Source organism: Thermobia domestica, chromosome 10, assembly GCF_964235325.1.
Source record: "Thermobia domestica chromosome 10, izTheDome1.hap1.1, whole genome shotgun sequence".
Classification (NCBI taxonomy): Eukaryota; Metazoa; Arthropoda; class Insecta; order Zygentoma; family Lepismatidae; genus Thermobia; species Thermobia domestica.
Window position 1 is genome coordinate 203,850,719 of NC_137463.1, and position 22,969 is coordinate 203,873,687.

A 22,969-nucleotide genomic window follows, 5' to 3' on the forward strand; every position below is an offset into this window, starting at 1 on the left:
CTTCTGCCATATTTCTGTAAAATAAAACTTGTAGAAAAGTTTTGGTCAAGACTTTGACTTCTTGATTAAAACGATTCGAGAGTTCATTGGAAACAGCATCGAGGAGAACTTCAAACTATATATATATATATTTTTTATATATTTTGTGGATACGTGCTCATGCTCAATATTAGAGGAGTAATTGTCATCAATTCCAACAGAAATCCATTTCTTCCTCTTCTCTAGCAAAGTGATATTTCGTGTCTTGGAAGTGTCTATCACATCCTCGAATTTGATGCTGTAGTAATCTGAAGATCTAAAGTTTCCAACTGTACTCAGAAGAGATTCGATTCCCCCAATAGGCTTGTTTATTTGTAAGTTGTGTTGAAGGACCAAGTTGACTTGATAAATTGCATTAAGCAGGGGATGCAAGAAGCACAACCAGAACAGAAAAGAAAATGATTTCAAAGATTTCAGCAAACTGCTGGCATGAAATACTACATTACAATCTACTGAACTCTGCCTCAAGTCTTCGAATGCTTCAAGTATTATGTCCAGATTTTCGAAAGCAGCATTTACAACTCAGAAAGGAAGACCACCTCATATATGACACTTTTAAAGTTTGTAAATTTGCTCCCACAGCCTAGGCTGTATGCTGTAGCAGCATGTCCAGTAGCATTTCCCTCCATTAATACGTACAAAGCCTCCACTGTTTCAAAGGAAATAAAAGTATCCCCAACACTCTTCATATTATCAATGAGCACAAGATTTAAACAATGTGCGTATTAGTGAACACTGATCACAGTATGACCCACATTTCGCTTACTTTGACCTAGAATGTATTTGCACTACCATGCATATTAGCGGCGCCATTATAACTCTGCGTTATGATTTTGAACTTGAAAAGTTTTACATTTTCAAGACATAGTGATTTGAACGAAGCGATCGATGTCCAGTATAGAGGTGGGAGGGGAGGTGGCTAGTTTTATTGATCATGCTCTGATAATATTATTAACTAATAACTCTAATGCCCTCTTTGGAATATTATTAGGTCAAACTTCTGTTCGTACACGTCTTCGGCGCGGAAGACCCGGGTTCAATTCCCAGAAGTTCGGATTCCACGTGAAATTGTAGGTCCATATCTCATATAGCTTCGCTGCTGAAAGGGATGCTAAACTCTAATCTAATCACCAACCAACCACAATTTAATTATCTGGAAATAACATAAAAGGACTGAAATATGGAGGTTTGGCAGCGAAACTCCCTCTATCCTGTTTCTACGCTAATTGAAAAGTTTTTCCAAAACGTTTTGCATGACACAGTCTTGTTATAAGTATGCCATCATAGTCTTTGCATGGAAACAAAAAAAGATGGTATGTAAAGGTGAAAAAGAAGTAATTTCTATGCACTTTTTTTTTTCAAAACGAGGGAATATAAATGTGAAAAGGAAGTAATCTCTTTGAATTTCCTTTCAACGAAAGAAGTAAGGTTTTTGAAAACAGCTCAAGATACATTTATAAGATTAAAATATCACATATCACTTGGAAAATATTTATGAACGTAAATATAAAATAATGTCAACACATTGATTTATACATTATTCTTATATAACTTTAAAAGTACAATTAAAGCTGTTGACAAGATATTTATCAACGAATCAACATATATTGTTATATATTAAACATTAATAAAACTAAGGAATAATAAGTATCAACATTAATACTACACCTAAAACTGACATCGAATTACTTAGCAGTAAAGAGTACTTACATGCTGGATCTCCCTCTACGGAAAAGTCATCGAAATTTACGAGGACCCTGTGTTTATTTCTGACACTGATGTACCAATTGCATGTCTTGCTTGCGAGGCCTTTTGAGGGACCATCGTAGTTGTTCGGCCAATTAGGACTGGAAATCATTCCGAACTCAGCACTACTTAAATTTCCACCACAATCTAGTATCAAATAAGTAAATAAACGAATAATAAAAGAATTAGTCTTCTTCTTATTAGTATTATTGTTAAATATACAGGGTGAGCCACGGGAAATGGGAAGAATTAAAATTTTTACTAAAAAATATAGAACTAGAGAAATGTTACTAGCCCCCATAATGTACAAATACTGCCATTAATGGTATAATTTTCAAAATATCACAATTTCATTACTTTCTGCTCAGGGTTGGTTCCAGAAAGTTAATAAGTATGTTCCCATAGCCCTCAGCATTGTCTGTCGAAGCTTTCCCTTCCTCATCCTCAAAAAAATACGGACCCACAATGACACGGACAACACTGATGACACACCAAATGACAACCTTAGGACTGTACTGAGGAGTCTCATGGAGAATTTTAGGATTTGCGTCCGACCAGTGAAGAAAATTCTGTTTATTGACACATTAATTCAGGTGGAAATTCGCCTCATCAGACATCATAAGGTTGCCCAGCAAGTCTTCAATGCGATTCAGTTTGTCCAAAACCAGTTCATAAAAGTCTTTCCTAAGCTTTTTGTCAACCAGCCTTAGCAGTTTCACAAGGTGTATGTATTTTGTAGGGATGATAATGTAGGTCTTCTTTCAAAATACAGCGCACCGATGTTTGCGACATGTGCAGTATTCTTGCATGGAGACGAGCTGATTTTTGCGGACTTTGCTGCAAAACCTGTCTTACAAGATCGATGTTTTCTGGTTTACGGACTGTCCTTGAAAGTCCTTCACGCTTCTTGTCGACGACAGTATCAATTTCTCCCCACTGTTTCAACCATCTGGTAATTGCTTTCCTGTTTGACACACTGAAATACCGGTCCTGCACACGTCACAGCTCTTGCTGAACAGTAACAATACTCTTCTCGCGAACAGAGGCTTCCACGGCTTGAACACGCACGTGCACTGGCCAGCGACTCATGTAAATTAAATGGCAGTGATGTTTGACGGCATGGCAACTAGCGCCACCATGCGCTTCAGTTGGCAGTGTTGCCACTTTCAAGTGCTCAATTTCCCGTGGCTCACCCTGTAGAACGTAACAAGAGTTTATTTAACAAAAAATTAAAGTAAATCTTCAAGGGCTATTGTCTAGCCTCCGATACTAAACAGAATTCTGTGCTCCCGCAACTATGTTACAAACTCAGATTTTAAATTGAAGATCCTGTGAATTTTAAACTTTTCGTAAAGTATTTCAATTGTAAATTTAATAAAGCAATAGTTTAAGGCATTTCACTTTAACTGCAATGTTCCTACGGAAAGTTGTCTGAAAGGAACATTATATAGCACTAATTTGAATTATTCGTACAGTTTGTTCCTGAAGTTCATTTCCCACGATTTTTAGACACCAATATGTCCCTAACGAGCTACTATTGTTCCGCTTTTACAGAAGACTTATCTTTCTTTGTTCGCTGCTTTCATTTCTCAGATTTTGCGTATAATAAAGAATATAATCAAAATGAAAATGCTTGTTCTGGTAGAGTTGAAACTCTAATCTTGTTGATTTCTTTTATAAATCAAAGAATTTAATTGTATAGTTTATTTTGAAAACAGAATAAGTCATCAAATCAATAAGGTTGCATTACTTCATTTTATTTAATGTTAATCACAAAATACTGGTTTCCTGAAAGAAAAAATATGAAACAAGCGACTTAACAATGTAAAATTATTAAAATTATTATGCTAAAATATTTAAAATGTAATAGATTCAGTAAAAATAAAGAAACAACGGGAAATTAAAGAATCATTCTTTATTCATAAATATAAATCAGCTTTAAATCTGGATTTTGGCAACATTGATAGAATCTGGTTATCTACCTCTGATGTATATTTTGGATCTGACAATATTGATGTAACATAGACATAGAGCTTCTTTCAACTCAGCTCATTCTTTCGCATTGTGCTGTGCTTTTAGCATCCTTTACGTTACATCTACTCATTTTCTGGTATGTATTTCTTTTTCTATATCTTTTTTCTCCTTGTTACCTTACCACTGAAAACGGAACTCGCTTGTTGTTCCGAAACGTATGGAGAGTGTCTAGTAAACTCCACGGGAGGATTTATTGGTAAGTAACCAATTTTTTGTTAATTTGATTTAACACCGTATCCTGTTTACACTTACAGTACACATGTAAATAGGATGCAAACTTGGGTCATTTTCATATCGAAAGCTGTATTAGGTAATCGATGATTGTTTTAAATTTTACTCGTTCGGAAAGTCTCACTCCTTCAATCCGATAAACACAACTTTAACTCTGATGAATGCCTAAGTCTTATTAGGGAGTGTACTTGTAGTATTGTGATTTTTAATAGTAACTACTGTAAAAGTACTATTTATCGTATTTATATTGTTCGATCTATAAATATTTATCAACTTTGATTAAATATTTCGAAAATGATCTTTTTGTAAATAAGAGTGCTCGTTTGATCTTTAATTATGTAAAGTAAGACATTGTTTCCTTTTATACGCAAAATATTTCAGACATGATGCTAAGATCAAAGAATGAGAAGTTTAGGCTATTGTAATGAAGCAGAAAACAACTGTTAACTGTTTCCAAGGCGGAGACCCTTATTCTCGAATTTCTGGTGGGAATTGAACCCTCTGAGATTAACATATAATAAGCTTAATAATTTTATTATCATGGTTGAAGCCCTTACCGCTGGTTTAAAGGCCAGTACATGTGCCTTTGATGCACGAAGTCCCGTGTTCGATTCCCGGTCAGAGACCAAGTGAACGCATTATGATAGTTCAGATTCCACCTTAAACTGTAGGTCTACGTCTCATATGATCTCGGTGCTGAAAAAGAACGCTAAACTTAACAACAAACAAATAAAATAGCATGATGACTGAAATCCTCAAGTATCAGTCAAATTATGAACTGGACGATTCTCTTGAAGATTCAGTGAATATATATCTTATACACTGTGAATTTTGCTAAATTAAACTGTAACATCCTCACGGACTTAATGTAAGAGTGTAACAGAGGATTATTTTATTGTTCGCCTACTCGCTGATAATACCTGACAAGGCAATTTCCCAGTCAACTTTAATTTTGGACTTCCAAATCATGCTATGCATAAGTGTCGGAGGTGTTATAGAACTTCTATGTCCGTCTGTCTGTCGACATGTATCAGAGCAAAAACGGTAAACGATATCATTTTTTAAATTTAATTTTATTATTATTATTATTATTATTATTATTGCAACTAATTGAGCATACCAAGAATAGGTTCCCTCTTCTCCGTTAACCTTCTATTCACAGCGGAAGTGGTTTAAACTAAACGTTTCCGGTTTCAGTGTTATCACCACAGAACGAAAACAAAAGATAGCTAGAATCAGTTGTTTATAAACGACTCATTGTCTCAAGACATCGTATTATGACTATCCACAAAACTTTAACAAACCCAAAAGTGGTTCATATTAACTATTACGTCCGGTTTCAATACTGATTTCCGTAGACCAAACATGGTAAAAGATTTCAAGAAGCTACTTTTTGCAATCGATTCAGCGTCCTAAGAATAGGTTTCATCTCCTCTGTTAACTCTCTACTCAAAACGGAAGTGGCAGAAATCAACTATATCCGATTTCAACGTTGGACGCGAAGAATGAAAATGGTAATAGATATAGAGAAGCGTTTTTTCGCAATCGGTTCAATATCTCAAGAGAACGTATCATTATCACTCATAACACTCTACTAAAACCAGAAGTGATTGAAATTTCTAATACTGATTTTCGTAGATCAAAAACGGTAAAAGATATCAAGAAGCAGTTTTTTTTACGATCAATTCAACGTTCCAAGAGTAGGCACCATCTCCTCCATAAACTCTTTCTTCAAACCGAAAGTGGCTCAAATTAGCCATTTCCGGTTTCAACATTTATCAGCATGGAACGAAAACGGTAACAAATGACCAGAAGTGTTTATTTTTATTATTATTATTATTATTATTATTATTATTATTATTATTATTATTATTATTATTATTATTATTATTATTATTATTATTATTAATGGAATCAGTGTCTCAAGAAAATATACCATTACCACCCGTAATATTCTACGAAAACTAGAAGTGGTTGAAATATATTAGTACTTTCAGTTTCAATACAAATTTCTACAGAGCAAAAACCGTAAGAGATACCGAAGAGCGGTTCGTTTTGCAATCGATTTAGCGTCCCAAGAATATGTTCCATTTCCTCCGTTAATTCTCTGTTTAAACCGGAAGTAGTTCAATTTAACAATTTCCGGTTCCAACTTTTATCGCCATAGAACAAAAATGGTAATACATAGCGACAATCGGTTCCGCGTCTCAAGGAAACATATAATCACATCCCATAACATTCTACCGAAACCAGAAGTGGTTGAAATTTATTCGTATTCCCGGTTTCAATACTGATATTCAAAGAGCAAAAACTGTGATTGATAGCAAGAAGTTGCTTTTGCAGTTGATTTAGCATCCCAAGAATAAGTTCCACCTCTTGCGTTAACCTTCTATTCAAACAGGAAGTGGTTCAAATTAATCACTTCTAGTTTTAACATTATCACCGTACAAGTTTTCTGCGATCGGTTCAGCATTTCATATATCATCACAAGACAACCCGCAACACTCTACGGAAACTGGAAGTGGTTAAAATTTAGTGGTATTTTGATTTCAATATTGATTTGCATACAGCAAAAATGGAAAGAGATATTGAGAAGCACTTTCAGTCAATCGATTTACCATCTCAAAAATAGATTTCATCTCTTCCATTAACCTTCTATTCAAACTCGAAATGCTAGGTATAAATCATTTTCGGTTTCAACATTGACCGCCTAAGAACAAAAACAGTAATGGATGGCAACAAACGGTTTTTTTGCAATCGTTTAAATGTCCCAGGAATATATTCTACCTCCTCCGTTAAGCCTATATTTAAATGGAGTGGTTTAAATTAACCGTTCCCGTTTTTAATATTTATCACTATAGAATAAAAATAGTACCGGATAGCTTGTTGATATGAATTGAGCAATCGAGGAGCAGTCTTGATCAATCTTTGATTTCGTTACTCTGTTGCAACTAGTAGTTATAGATATGCTATTTGAAGTTAGTGTATTGAATTCACATGGTTTGGAAGTTTACCGTAGTTTCACACTGTGAAAAGAAATAAACATGTTACGTATTTAAATTCATCTATATATCTTCAATATATAGAAAAGTAAATTAATGTAATCAAGAAAGTTGCCTTTTTTTCTTTATGCACGGGCAGAACATAAAACCGCCTCCTAACGGGGAAAATACCTACGAAGTTTCTCAGAAGGGTCAAGTCCAACGGTGTTTTTGAAACTGAAGATTTCACTTTTCTCTCTGAAAGTTTTACTAGAAGGCAGGAAGCCCATCATCAATTTAGCAGTGTATAGAAGTTATTGAAAAAGATATCAACGAACACCGAAATAGTATGAATTACTCTCTAATTCACTGGATTCATGGTAATATTTTCTTTATTTTAGTTATACAGTACACTAAGTTTAATGTAGCAAAAATTAGAATGGGAAGATATATTAATGGTGGCTTAAAAGGACCATTTAGTTCTGTTGTATTTTATTTATTGAGTAACTCAACTCTTTTGATTCAATAACTTATTCCGTTTGGAAAATAAATGCGTTAGTTGATACCATTTTAAAATGTTATACCCATTGTACTTACCCCCAAATATTGATTTCGCAACTTCAAACACATATCTTGCTTTAAAACCACTATATACACCTTCTTCATCCGAATGAAGAACTACCTTGAGCCCCACTGCTCCTCTATACGATTCAATGGGACCAGGTGTAGTGGGTCCACAGTACCTCCCAATCAACTTTTCTGTGTTATCTTTGTACATATTATAAATCTCCAACCAATCTTCCTGACATACGTTCCTGAAATACAAGTTTTCCAGTTAATCTGAAAATAATAAGTGTTTCCACATAGTTTACTTTATTACTAAGAAAATCTTTCTCCCAATTTTCATAGTGTTTTTCTTGATTTATACTTTCATTTTTAAAAAAGAAAAGAAAGAAATAATGGTTGTCAATGCTTCAATTTTCTTTATTCACAAAATTTGAGGTAGTTTTTATGGTATCCATTATGTTGATAAAACGAAATATTCATTATTAAAGAGCTTTGTAGCTGTACGAAAAACTAAATTTATGTTCCCTTCTTTGCTTGTGCAGCTAATAATTGCAGCAACTTTCTCCCTGTTACCTTCTTCAGATCATGTATGAAAGATGATCTTGAAATTTAAGGTGCTACACGTTCAAAATTTAAATATAAACGAATATAAATATAGAGGAATATAAAATATAGATGAATATAAAGTTAAATGTAGATGAATATATCATATAAATAAAAATATACGATAAAGCAACAGTTCTTCTGAGAGATGGCACTGGCTCTTCTACTAGTAGCCAAGTTGATAGAAATCATAGTAAATGGCAGTAATATGAGGCTAATTTCAGGCAGGGTCAGAGTGACATTAACGGCTGGAACACAACAGGGCCACGATGGCTCAGTGGTAGAGCGTTCACCTCTGGTGTATGGTGTCCTTGGTTCGATTTCAGCTCGCGCCAAGTGAACTTTGTGGTGGGCAAACATCGTGCGCGTGAGTTTCTAGGGGTTCTCCCGTTTCCTCCCACTTTCTTCATTCCACCATTTCCTTCGTTTCTCATTATCTCCGTCTCCTTTAGCCTAGCCGGCATAACCATGAGACGTACAACTTAAAGATTTCAATCGAAACACATCAGTGTAGAAAGCAATTGTGACATATCATATTATTTTTTTTAGTTTGCTGCGAATAAAGAAATGACCATTAGCATGGTAAAATGTAGTTTCCAAACTAAAATTTCTTCTTCCAATTGCAGATATAGAGATAGTTTGGGAAGAAGGACGTAACAAGAAAATAATATATGTTAGGACAAATAAAGGTAAAAAATTGAGAATGGGAACATGGAACGAATGTACCATATTACAGAGAGGAGAATTAGAAAATTTGAAAAACGAGATGAAGCAAAATAGTTTAGATTTGGTGAGAATATATGAATTAATGAAAGGTATTGAAGAAAATCGAAGTGTAAACTATGAACGTTCGAAATGTAAGTTTGAAAAAGAATGGAAAGTAATAGATGGGTGGAACGAAAATCCAGTGAGAAAGTGTTAGCGAAAGTTGGGGAAAGAAGAGTAATACTGGAAATAATTTTAAAACATAATAAAAAATAAAAATAATATACAGTCTAGGGAATTACATGAGAAGAAATTGTCTTCTCAAATAATGCCCTGACAAAATATCTTAAGGATGTGATAAAAGATATCGTAGTCTGATGCTTCTTTAGTTTGTGTGATAATTTAGGAAGAAAGAAAGCTTAATGTTCAAATTGTTTTTATTTTTGTTGATATTATTGTGATTGTTATTGTGATATACACTTATTATATAGTGTTGACTCATAACCATTTTCTTTGTTCTAATGTGATCTATTACAGTTTTAATATCTGCTTCTAGCGCGACTATTCTCTAAGCTCTGATGAAATATATATATATATCCAAACATTTCCTTCGTTAAATATGGATGCGCTGATTTGTGATGTATATATGTATTATTGAATATCGATTTTCTGTAGACAACAGTAAAAAATATCCTTTTCCTATATGTTTAAATCTAAATAGTTTATTGTAACTTTTTTCTAATTTCACCGTGATATCTTGGAATATGTCTTAAGATATATATTATTTAATTGTCGTACAAGAAACTTATCAGTCTTGTACGTATATTAAAGCACTATAGTGAACATAGCAGAAATATTTTATTTACTTAAGTTCAATTGATTGTAAAATCCGAGATTCAAGGCAATTCATTGCAAAGTTCACTATCAGGATAGACAACAAGCTTCAAATGTAAAGTAGTTCGTTTTACATAGGTCCAAAAGATTGTATAGTTTCACATATATTTCAAGGTCAGAGAATTTGTTGAGTCTTAACTGATTTGTGTACAATAAATAGAAAAATTCTTTGGAATGTAATTGTACATATCAGCTATGTCTATAGAGGCTATCTTAATATATCTTTGTTAAAACAAAAAATATATCATGTAGATGAAGGTAATCTAAATAATGAATGAATCTCATTATAGATTACATAAATTGATATTAAATATTTAGCACACCGATAGCTATTTCCTGAAAAAAGAAACCTACATACAACTTTTACAAGTACAGTTAATTAGTTTCACCTGATACAAAAATCAATAACATTGTATAATGAATATAGCATTTAAGAAAATAGAAAACACGCAGATCTGAAGAATATAAGAAATTTTGTCAAAACGTGAAGTAATAGTGTTTTCTGTTATTTATATTTATCAAATGGTCGGGAGAAACATTGTCTAAAATTCAAACTATATAAACAAAGCAGAGAACACAAATAAAATATAAGTTTGTATGCGAAAAAAAAGAGTTTCTTTACGTATCTTATAATACCATAGCTTTGTATCTTTCATTTTAAATATATTGGTAATATACTTATTCATAGATATAGACTATATTTATCAGATTACCCTAATTTTCATTGTACAGTAAAACGTGCTAAGTTATATCTTGATTATCTGCTCAGTGTACCAGTATAACGTTTATTCTGTAGAGATTTAAATCTATGTTATTATTAATAAACTCAAAATGTACTCACTTTTTTTCTTCAAATTATTATAGATTTCTTTTAGATATATTAGACGTTGCATTTTCACTGATAGTTACCAGAATTGTCAAGACTTAGATAAGGGATGGGATAGGGTGTATGGAAATTCATGTTTCACTCGTTTTCACTGTGTCTACATCTATATCTACCTATATGTTAATTAAAGAATATTAATCTTAAAATAGTGGGAAAACAAAACAGTGCAACGTACTGTTTTTTCCTAGCTTTAATTCTATTAACTTCCTAGACAATTTATAGATTGTTGTTCAGAAAGTCTATTAGGGCTATTATCATAGATATATATATCATATGGTGGCAGCGATAGTTGTTATATGTACTCCCATTTCTTGTAGAAACTTACCCATATGCTACAATGGAACTGTTGACTCTATCAGCGCGTACCTTGAAGAAATCGAACACAATGTTAACCTGCTCGTTAGGTGTGGGCGTGAAAATATAGGTACAGTTTGTTCTCGAAGGGTAGTTGGAAGGATAGCGAGGCGAATTGAAATCTCCGTGCTTCTTGCTTGTACTACGATAGGTGAAGTGACAGCCCATCGTGCGGTTCGGCGACGGAGTTCCTGGAACTCTATAGTCTGAAACGACAAAGTAGGAAAAAAAAAAAAAATCATTTTGTATTATTACAATCTTCCAAAATTCGCACGTATTTTCGATGCTTAAATTTCTTATTCGCTAATATTTTACGAGGGCAATGTATAATGTAATAATTAAAGTTTGCTTGTGAGCTAGCAAAAGAATATACTTGCATTTGATTATGCTGACTTGAGATCTGAAGTAGATATAACTAAATAAGCACATTATTGTAGGCAGAGTCATTGTGTGTCATTTAAGATGTGTGTATGTTTTAAGAAACGAAGAGCAGAAAGAAAGCAAAAATGTACAACTTAAGTTAAAATCGTCATATATTGTAGTAAAGAAAATGCATTTATATTCTTCAAACTATATTTGACACGTTTCTAATTTGAAGGTATTTGCAAAATTTGCTATTCTGATTGAAAAGAAAAGTTTTTGTTGACATAGAGTGGGGGAAAAAAGTTTGAGCAGGTGTTATTCTATTATTGTGTACTTGTTTACCAAAAACTTTCTCCTTCGTGTGTTTCATGTGTAGGAGTTTGGAATTCATTGTGAACTGTTTAATGAGAAGCATTTCAGCTTATTAGATTATGAAGAGTGAAGCAGGTAGTAGAAATTCTTGTTCAGAGTGATCTAAAGTTAAAAATGTATTCCGACTTTCTTAAGGTTTATATATGTTACATCGTATAAGAAATGATATAAACTAAATCTAAATAGTATAAAGAACAAAACTTGTATATATTTTGTCTATAAATTACAATAATATTTTGTTCTCAATGAATCAATAACATTTTTTTTGACAGTCTTAATGTTAGTGTACTACAATAAATAATAGTTTCCAATGTTGATCACTAGTTTTTCTAATAGATTTTTTGTAATAATAATGCATCATTTGTGTGAGTTTGCTGTTCGAATATATTCGGCCATCTGCAATAATTCTTTGGAAAAGAACTGGTCTTCGATAATGTCGAGGAAGACGTTTCTTAAACGTTGTATTATACATAATGCTCTATAAGTAGTTTTCAATATAATATTAGTTTACTCATAATGATTGGCTATCTAATATAATACTTGGAAACTTTATATTATTCGATTCTTCATTGGGACATTCATTGAGACTGAATATTAACCAATCAATTATGTTTTGATTTTAAAAAAAGTTCCAAACTATTTGTTTATGAGGAATAAAGCGCGCTCTACACTTTACTATTATTGATTTCATAGATAGGTTTTGGACGACCATTAGAGTTAACATTTTGATAGCGAAACTGTTATTGATACCGAAACAAAGCTGCAATTACTCAAGTTTAGGACATATGTTGTGTACTTCTGGGCAGATAATTAAAAAGGTGTAAGCCATCGAGAAAATGGAGGCCAGGTATGGATTTAGCGACTAAAAATATATAATGTGATACTTAATTTTATATGCAAGTCAGACATTTAAAACATTATAAAAGTTCTTATTAAAAGCAACTTCAATGCTGTTTAAGTAGATCCAAATACTTAGTATAAAGACTCGTCCTCCCACGAACAAGAAATACATCTAAAATTATCTAAAAATCAGAAGATTGAAAACATTTAGAAACAGTTTACGTTGTTGTTACCAGCATTTATCAGAATTCTATTGTCGATTGTTCTTTTTATAGATGTATCCTTACCTGTTTCAAAGGTGTATCTAGCCTTGAAACCACTACCCGGTTCCTCTCCACCGCTGAACACCATCATAAGGCGAGGACCTTCAGAAACCAGTTCCTGGGGAAGGGTTTTGCCACAAAATTCATGATCGTACTTGTCGTAAGCGAAAGATTCATCCTGCCCCCGCAAGTACATTTTCAAGTATCCATCAGCACATCTGAAAAGACATGAGCAAGCCAAGATATGATATGTGCAAAAATTAATCTTAAATTGTTTTCTACAAGAAAATATCTTAGAAATTATCAAATATTATTAGGTATATTACTATAACTCGCCGACAGTTGAAAATTGCGAAAACAATTGAATTTAGCATACTTTATAATCCTATCCTTAAATGTTTACTGTATATGACGACTTGCTGTAGTTTACTCTGCAAAGTTTAGTTAAAATTAGAGGCTTATTATCGGTGTGTTATCAGAGTCGTGGATATTATGAAATGAATAAAATCGAACATGTTATAAAGCATTACTATCAGAAATATTCTTGGACATTGTTCGTGATATATAGCATCCTGATATATAATGAATTCAAAGATACCGCCTATCTGGACGTTTCCCATTTATTTTTATGTTCTTGCGTATTTCTTTATTTCCTTTGATTTTTTTTCGCATCGCTTCTAATGAAGCATTTAGGGAAAGTTCTGATAGTTTATTTATTTATTTTTGTTTTTTTGTATGATCATTTTTCGCTATTTTCTGGTAAATAGTCCGTTTTCCATTCCTACACTGCTATTAAAAAAGAAAGAAAACCCTGAAGGAAGTAGGGCCGAAACACCGTATTCGCGGGATTACTGGTAGAGGACTGTACATTTAATGACCAACAGCTCCAATGCAGAAGGAAGCAATGGCTGGGGAAATTCCGAAGTTATAATAGCAGGTGGCGCGTTTCTAGCACCTTACTCTACATTAAATTAAGAGTGAACATGTGAGACATGCTAGGACTTCAGTTTGTGAAGTTATCCAAATTTGAACAAGGGTATATAGTAGACTTACGGGAGGCTTGGTAGTCATTCCACAGAATCCTCACACAGAAAGTGTGTATTATACATCTCAATATGGGTGAAGCTGATTAGAGGAACGTACACACGCATGTCAACCTGTTACAGATGGTAGAAGAACACCGATGCACTCCAGAAATCAGCATATCAGGCGAGCTGTCCTTGCGAATTGCATGACATCAGGGAATAGAACCAACTTTGCACTTACACCTGAGTATCACCCAGAATCAATTGCAACCGTTGTTAAACGCAAAATTACGATCACGAGTGCCATTTGTCAGACTCTCACAACTGTATCCAATGATGCCTCGGAAGAAACATTCTAAGTTGTGAATGGCACGTCATTGTGTTTAGTGATGACAGCTGATTCTGCCTTGGCATTAGTGAAAGTTGTTTGCAAGTATGGTGTCGATCAGGTACGCAGCATCTTTCACAGTATATACGATACCGACACACGTGACCAACGAAGGCATCATTGTGTGAGAGACATGATCTACAGTGATCATTCATCTATAATGTTCATTCAGAGAGCATTGATCAGTTCACTGTACATCAGAATAAACCAGGCTAAAGAAGACGGTGATGAGATGGATGATCGTGGTGTACTATTGAAAGTACTAGGAAACGACAAAAAACACTCCGAAGAAAACCCACGCACACGGTGTTTGTTCACCACAAAGCCCACTTGAAATATATATAAACTACGGAAGTATAACTTCTCAGGACATTTAAGATATAATCATAGATCAATATGCATTCAGTTATAGTTGCTAGAGACCTCTGTAATTTAAAAACCGTTAAGAGATTCCGTTACCTATTTTCTTTGTCTTATATTGGTAAAAGAGCTACTAGGACTATAGTTAAATTATACCTGTGAACTTATTACAGGCCTGTGATCTAAAAGTTGAATTTTCAACAGTGCCATCATAAATATTTAGGCTTATTTTAATGTGTATTTTCATCAAAAGCAATACCAAAGTAGAAAATATATACTCAAAAGGATATCTTACTCGAAGCAGGAAGAAATGATTTATATTTAAAATACTAAATTATAATTATAAGAATATTCATAACATTGAGTTGATCTCTTTACAATAAATTGCCAGAGGTCTTCAAAGAAAATCACACTTAAAATTTAGGAAAGCTGTATTCAAATCCTTGCTTCAAAAATATTTTTTGTTCGTAATCAATTTCTGATATACACTAGAACAATATGGTAAAAACTTGGAAATTGAGGTGACTCTTTTCGATTTAGTGAGGCGTCCTATTGCAAATTTTATTGTTTACTTATGTTATAAGACAGATTTTCCATGAAAAGTTCTTTTATGGACATTAAATAATTATAACCAATATTAATTGAATAAATAAATAAATAAGTATTAACTTAGATAACTACATGAACACTAAATACACTAAATTTCCATGTGCAGTTCATTTTGTTACTGCAAATATATTATATAGATAACAAAAATAATTATATATATATATTAGAAAATGCAAAAGAAAAAAGTAAAACGTTCTTGTCCAACTTCGACAATAATTTGTTAAATGAAGGACAAAGATTCATTATTAATTTTTCATGTCTTTCTTGCAAAGACATGCAGAATATCATTCAATTTTCCAATTAATTGAGAGTATGAAATTATCTGTAAGTTTCTTTTCTTTTTCTTCTTTTTTTAATTTATGAAACTTCGAAAAAAATACAGAGAGAACATCAACATATTCCTGACGTGGATTGCCAAATCAAAATCAGGAAAAGACAACGAGTTTTTAAAGAAGAGCTTCAAATAAAAAAGGTTATAGTTTTAAATTGTATATGACTTCATGAAAACATAATTGTAGTACGGAACGTATTAGAGGAAGTCATTTCTGGAAAATCAAATCATTTCTGGAAAAAGAGCATTCTTCATATAATCTAACAGAGAGATGCTTGAATCTCTGTTTCAGTGAATCACTGACTTCCAGTATTATCGACAGAAAATTATAGCTAGAACATGTTAAAAGTACTAAGGATTAGATGTGTATGTTAGCAATAATGCAAAGAGAAAAGAAGCCATACTTACTCTCCATTCTTTTCGGGAATATCAAATTTTTCAAACTCTAGTCGCACCCTCTCTAAGTGCTGCATATCTTGCATCCCATATATAAAGTATCTGCATACTACTTTAGGCAAGTAAGGAAACGGGTAATTGGGACTATACACTGTTCCTTGCGACTCCTTCTTGCTCAGGATCTTTTGGTCGCACTCAGATCCACGTATGTGCTCGCTGTCATTCTTGCTTATAAAATCTAGAAATTAAAAGAAAGAAAGAAAAAAAAAAGGATTATTATACATAAATTGTAAATATGTATTATCAAAGAAATTCGATTGGTTTTCTATGTATTGTGGTGTAATTTAAAATTCTATTAGCTATAATTCCGTTAATAAATAAATATAAACAAATTTTCTTAGAAACAATATAGGTTTTCCAAAACGCCTGTCACCACTTCATAATCTACACTCTTAGTTTTAATTATAGGAAACTTGAATAAGCAAATATAAGTGATGCACGAAAGAATACTTGGGTAATTACAATAATTTATTGAACACATAAGAAAGCTCAATATAAAATGTTAACTAATTGAAATGGCAAAAGTGAGATCTAAATGGTAAGAATTCTTGAACATTTCCTATTGAAAAACCATAAGTAGACATTTATCCATATTTTAGGATAAGAGAAGGATTGTCATTTACGTTAATATTCGATAGAAGAGACCAGAAAATCCAATCTTTGATGAGTGGGAGAGATCAATGTCAAAACTCCAAATGACGGAGACTTCGGAAGATGTACAGAACAGATTCCAACTAAGACAACTGCCTTACTTCTCCACCGAACTGATTGAACCCCGAAGCTAATCTACAGCAGTCTTTTATATGTATCGTGTAATTGTGGTTACATTTCTCTTAACCTATTTCTGTTATGACTCACTCACCTACAGAAGTCACGTAGCATATAATAATATTTAGAATTATATTGTTAGTTGGAAACTTCTGGTCTCTTCTAACTTAAAGAACATCAAGAAATAAATCTTTGGTTCTTCAACCTGTATGAGAAAATAATTAAAAATACATAACACGTTTTTCTTGATTGTGATTTTACACCTCAATATTGATGATATATTTGTGATTTTTGCAATATTGAAATGAAATTTTGAGTTTTACGTCCCACGGTTATGCCGGTTAGGCTAAAGGAAACGGTGATAATGAGTAATGAATGAAATGGTGGAATGAAGAAAGTGGGAGAAAACGGGAGAACCCCGAGAAAACCCACGTACACGGTGTTTGTCCACCACAAAGTTCACTTGGCGGGAGCAGGGTTTGAACCCGAGACCCCTAGCACCAGAGGTGAACGCTCTACCACTGAGCCACCGCGGCCCCTTTTGCAATATTGAATCTTAATACGTGCAGTATTTAGTTATAAAAGTGCTTCTCAGAAATAAGAGAATGGAATTCTTCTATGCTTGTTCAGATTTTAGATTTCAATTTGTTTTTAGAGTTGAACGAAATGATGACCTTTTTCATTCACTTTTGGTTCGTTAACAGCTAGTAACTCGGAAATCAAAATATTGATGGTTATCAATTTTATGGAGTGTTAGTACATCGATAACCAATTCTATGGGTAAAGAATTTTATTAAAATTGTGTCCTTAAGTAATAGCGACCCCAAAATTCTAAGAGTATATTTAGTTAACAATAAAATTTGAATTGCGACACTTACAGTCTGGTCTAGTAGCCAGCGTGCGTATTATATACGAGATCCTGGGTTCTGTTCCTAGAATTCATTCAAATGGAGAAAATAAGACAAAATTCTGTATAAGACGAACAAGAAGCAATCCAAAATAGAGAATAAAATAAAATAAAGCAGAAATAAAAGAAATAACAGATCCTGAAAATTGGAAGAGAAACAACGCTTATGAAAAAAAAAGTGAAAAATGAAAATACGTGGAAAGTCACACGGATGAAGAACTAAAAAAAAATAAGCACAAAATGTTTAATGAGGAAAAGGAGAGACAGGCAAGAATACTATATCAACAAGTATATTATATGCTGAGTTATCAACCATCATCTTATTTGAACGTTAAAGGTTAATAGAAAATTCAAGCAGTAATCTATTTAGTCTTCATATTGTTACGAAGTTAACATCTGGAAATGGATGAATAAAATCAAGAAAACTTTTCGAACAGAGAGAAGATAAAGCAAAGTTATAATGATACAATAGCGGAAAATGTTCATTTTAAGTCCAATCCTGAAAAGCTTTTAACTTCTTTTATTCATGATTTACAAACGGGAGTTTCGCTCACTTACCTAGAACAGACAAAAAGAGAAAGTTTGATGCTCGGATAACAGGATAGCCAGAAGCACTAAATTATATTTTGTAAATCCGGTTTCCATAGTAACAGATCCTAACAAGCTCTTGCTACTCAGAGGCGAAGGGAACCATCTTTTGTTCAAACAAAAAGAGGGTCATTTCAGAAACGAGAAACAGTGTCTGAAGGGCTTAGCAAGAAGAATAAAACGTAACACGTATATTCTTCTTTGAGGAAAGTGTTACATTTTACAAGTAAAATCAATACTTGATTGTCTTCTTCTTCGTTCAAATGGAATGTATAACTGTACAATCACTTTTACTAACGACTGTTGGGGACTGCGGTGGCTCAGTAGTACAGCATTCAGCTCTTGTGCGTGGAGTCTCTGGTTCGATCTCAGCTTGCGCCAAGTGGGCTTTGTGGTGAACAAAAAACCGTGTGATGGGTTTTCTCCTACTTCCTTCATTCCACTGTTTCATTCATTTCTTATCATCATATCGTCTCCTTTAGCTTACACAGCATAACCGTGGTTCGTAAAACCTTGAGAGATTTTATTAATTTCATGTACTAACGACTATTAAAAATAACGTACCGTTTAATGTTATTTAATGTTTTATTATGAGAACTGACAGCTTCATCAACTTGTTGTCACTGATCATAATGGGATTTATCTTAACAAATCTTTAAAATGCATGGGCTGTTAGTTAAACAATTATTAATTTATTTAATAACTATTAATAAAAGAGCTGAGAGCATTTCAGAAGAAGCAATAACAGTACCGGTACCGTATTGTTAATTGTTTGTATTCAATAGTGGAGATACGGAAGATGGAATTAAGGAAATTTTCCCTTCAAAATTTCAAATTCGTTATTTTACAACTTATCATTCGTAATTTTTCTAATAATTATTATATTAACTTTCTTTTGTTATATACAGGGGGTTTCATAACAACACCGACAACGTTTGGGAGGTGATTCCTGACACCAAAATAAGCAAAAAGTGTAGACCAACATGGGTGCACAAATGCTTCCTTTCGGAGTTATAGGATGCCGAAAAGCTGAAAAAATGAACTTTAAAGGTCCATACCTCCTAAATTATGGGACCTACCGTAGTCGGGTCAAGACTTCACTGAAGAACTAATGAGTTTATTTTTTCATGTTTTCGGCAGCCTATAACTTCGAAAGGAAGCACTTGTGCATGCAGGTTGGTCTATACTTTTCGTCTTATCTTAGTGTCAGGAATCACCTCCCAAACGTTGTCGGTGTTGTTTTGAAACACCCTGTATATATATAATACGTATGGGAAACAAATGTTAATTTCTAAAACATTACTAGTGTTTAACGGAAAGAAAAAAATGTCCAAAGATGAGACCTATAACAATAGCTGAACAAAATGATGTGCGTCAGTGTAAAAGTTGATGGGTAGTTTTCGAGAAAATGCAGAAAAACCAATTAGCCTCTTGCGTTCCAGTGACATCTAGGTGGATGTCATAAGTTACTCCGTTGCAAAATACCAGTGATGTCCATGGGGATGTCATAAAATACTTGGTTGCAAAATACCAGTGATATCCATGGGGATGTCATAAAATACTGTGTTGCAAAATACCAGTGATATCCATTGGGGTGTCATAAAATACTTCGTTGCAAAATACCAGTGATATCCATGGGGATGTCATAAAATACTTCGTTGCAAAATACCAGTGATATCCATGGGGATGTCATAAAATACTTGGTTGCAAAATACCAGTGATATCTATGGGGACGTCATAAAATACTTCGTTGCAAAATACCAGTGATATCCATGGGGACGTCACAAAATACTTCGTTGCAAAATACCAGTGATATCCATGGGGATATCATGAAAACATATCCTTTATTAATGGTTGTATTAATCCTGGAGGTGATGAAATTTTTTAGTGGATACAAGGCAGGAATAAGTTCTACTGTTTTCCTTAGGTAATAGCACGTTACTGACAAAAAAATTCTCGGTAGATGGCAGGCGTAAGAGAGCATTAAAAAAAACGACACACATGTGTTTGTTTTGACTATAAACAATTGGCAACTTAAAGATCGTATTTCGAGATTGGAAAAAAAGAAGAAAAAGTTTGTCTTTGATCTCCGGTCAGTGTTGCCAACCTGAAGCAGCAAAAAATCTCTTCAGAACATCAAAATTTCCCTTTTTCAGCCTAAATGTTCCACAATGCAAATAATCTTTTGTATCAGTAATGTGAATGCTCTTCTCACGCGCACACAATGACTATGCCTTATATAACGGTTTAGACAGTTTTTTTAACAGTAAATGAAAACCTGGTATTACAGCACCCACATAGGAAAATTATACCTGGAACGCAAGGGGTTAATTTTTAAACCTAAAAACTGATGTTTTAGGAAAACAATGCCACTTATTAAGGTGAAACAAATATTGAAATATTCCTTTATTAAACTATTTATTCTGACATTAACAACATGACAGTGTATATACGCATGGTTAATGAGATACCATATAGGGCTAACCTAAAATTATCATTAATTCTTACATTTTAATTTCTGTTATACTAAAATATTTTCCATATATAAGATATATATCAGCCGGTAGATCACGTTTAGTGGAACAAGGAAGCATGCTTGACAGTAAATTATTCTTCTTGTGAATAAATAAATTAATAAATGCAGGAAATGTGTTCTATAAAGTATTCGTAAAAATCAATTCGATCTAGAAAGTCTGAAATATCGATAATGGAATTCGATGTATTGGCCACACTCACACATCATTCAACTGAAAGCCATATAACTGGCCATATTCCCTTGCAAGCTGCAATGTCAAAAAATAATTTATTTATAAAATTCAAACTTTGGAATTACCAAAACGATTAGTTTCATTTTTATGTAGTATCATCGAGTATTTTGGTAGTGAACGGTGTTAGTTCTGTTGGAAGTTAAAAGTTTGTTTTTTTAGTACGGAAGTAACATAAGGCATGGACTTTTGGAGGTTAAAAGTTCGTTTTTTTAGTACGGAAATAATATAGGACATGGACCCATAATTTAATCTTCGACCAGAACTACGATGCTCTCACCGAGAATAGAACCAAGGTCGCTAATACTAAAGACGAAACCACTAACTATTTCGCCACGAAGGAGTCAAAGTTGATCTGGCAACACTAAGTTCCTGGTCTGTTTTGGCGCTTAGTTCTGCATTTCTCCTTTACATTTAATCCTTTGTCTAGTGTTCTTGCAGTAAAGTTGAAAATAGATGCTCATTTGATTTATACATAGATAGATTAATTGACAAAATTTAAATAGATAACCAATTCGCTGCTCGCATGCTGTTTCAAAATAGCGTTCAATTATTATGAATATCACCTAAGATATCTTTCATTCATTACGAATAGAATACAAATTGGCAGCTTTCACATGTTTATCAAGTTTGTATTTGTTTCCAGCTCAAAACTTCCTTCCCAATCTGCCACCAATTGTTCTAATGATTTGAAGTAGTGATGGCCAGCTTATAATATATGAGGGTCAGAATAAAATAAAAACCATACTTGAGGGCCAGTTTTCATTTCCTTGACCTTCTCTCTGAGTCGATAGTAAGCTGAATGAGCAAACGTAATCCATTTTTGAAATAGTTGTTCAATTCTACGTATTTGATTCTTGTTTAATGTGTCTAAGGTAATGAGGGCCTGAGCTATGAACCTTTGAACATTTGAAAGTAAATGTACGAAATCTAAACTTTTCTAAAAGTCGGTCCTCTACGAACGACCTTACTTTGCAGAATGGTCTAGGTAGCTTAAAATTAAATACAATATTTTTACAATTAAAAGTTAAGTCTTGATGACGAAGTGAAATGAAATTTTTGAGTTTTACGTCCCATGGTTATGGCGGCTAGGCTAAAGGAGACGGTGATAATGAGAGATGAATGAAATGGTGGAATGAAGAAAGTGGAAGGGAACGGGAGAACCCCGAGGAAACCCACGCATACGTTGTTTGTCTACCACAAAGTTCACTTGGCGGGAGCAGAGTTTGAACCCGGGACCCCAAGCACCAGAGATGTATGCTCTACCACTGAGCCACTGCGGCTCCAGTCCCGATTACGATACATTATGATGGCAACAACACATTTTTCTGTTAGGCACCGAGTTAAAAAAGCGGAACAAATCAAAATTTTGTACCATTTTCATTTGCGGGCTGCATCCAGCCCGTAGACCACCATTTGGCCATCATTGGTTTAAAGTGTTGATTGCAAATTTGATAACAAGAATATTGAGAAGCAAATGTATTAACAGAACAGATTTATTTTGAACAACGTGATATGACGTAAAAGGTCTGAGAAGAGTTTCTCATGTATGAAATTAAATAATATAAAGGTGTTTAAAGAAAACAGAAGAATATTTTCAGCAATTGTGAATATAGGTTTATGTGAAGTATGCCTTACAGAAATAGTTTTTCATGTATCTAATCCAATAAATATAACTTCAGGTTATTCTTACGGTATTTTTGTATGTTCTGAATGTAACCTACCCTAATGTTTCTTCTCAACATCCTGTTGTCGAGACTAAATAATAATAATAAAAGATACCATTGTCAATGTTGAATAAGCACCCAATGTTTCTCATGGGAGACGGTAATGGGTTGGGAAATAAGGCTCTCCTACTAGCAAAAGGACTTAATAGTCTTCGTATCTAGATTAT

General features: G+C 33.4%; 1 protein-coding gene across 5 annotated transcripts in view; it reads right to left on the reverse strand.

The window, feature by feature from the left end:
- Nucleotides 1–22,969, reverse strand: part of LOC145662942 (tolloid-like protein 1) — a 964,318-nt gene that overhangs the window by 23,867 nt on the left and 917,482 nt on the right. For all 5 annotated transcript variants that reach the window (XR_014127127.1, XM_081728975.1, XM_081728973.1 and 2 more), the window contains 5 exons: nt 16,000–16,225; nt 12,903–13,096; nt 11,012–11,246; nt 7,629–7,846; nt 1,750–1,932 (listed from right to left, as the gene is read on the reverse strand). Coding sequence is in view for 4 of the 5 variants with exons in the window: in XM_081728975.1 (XP_081585101.1) it covers nt 1,750–1,932; nt 7,629–7,846; nt 11,012–11,246; nt 12,903–13,096; nt 16,000–16,225 (1,056 nt within the window). In the remaining variant the exon portion in view is untranslated. The remainder of the gene's footprint in view (nt 1–1,749; nt 1,933–7,628; nt 7,847–11,011; nt 11,247–12,902; nt 13,097–15,999; nt 16,226–22,969) is intronic.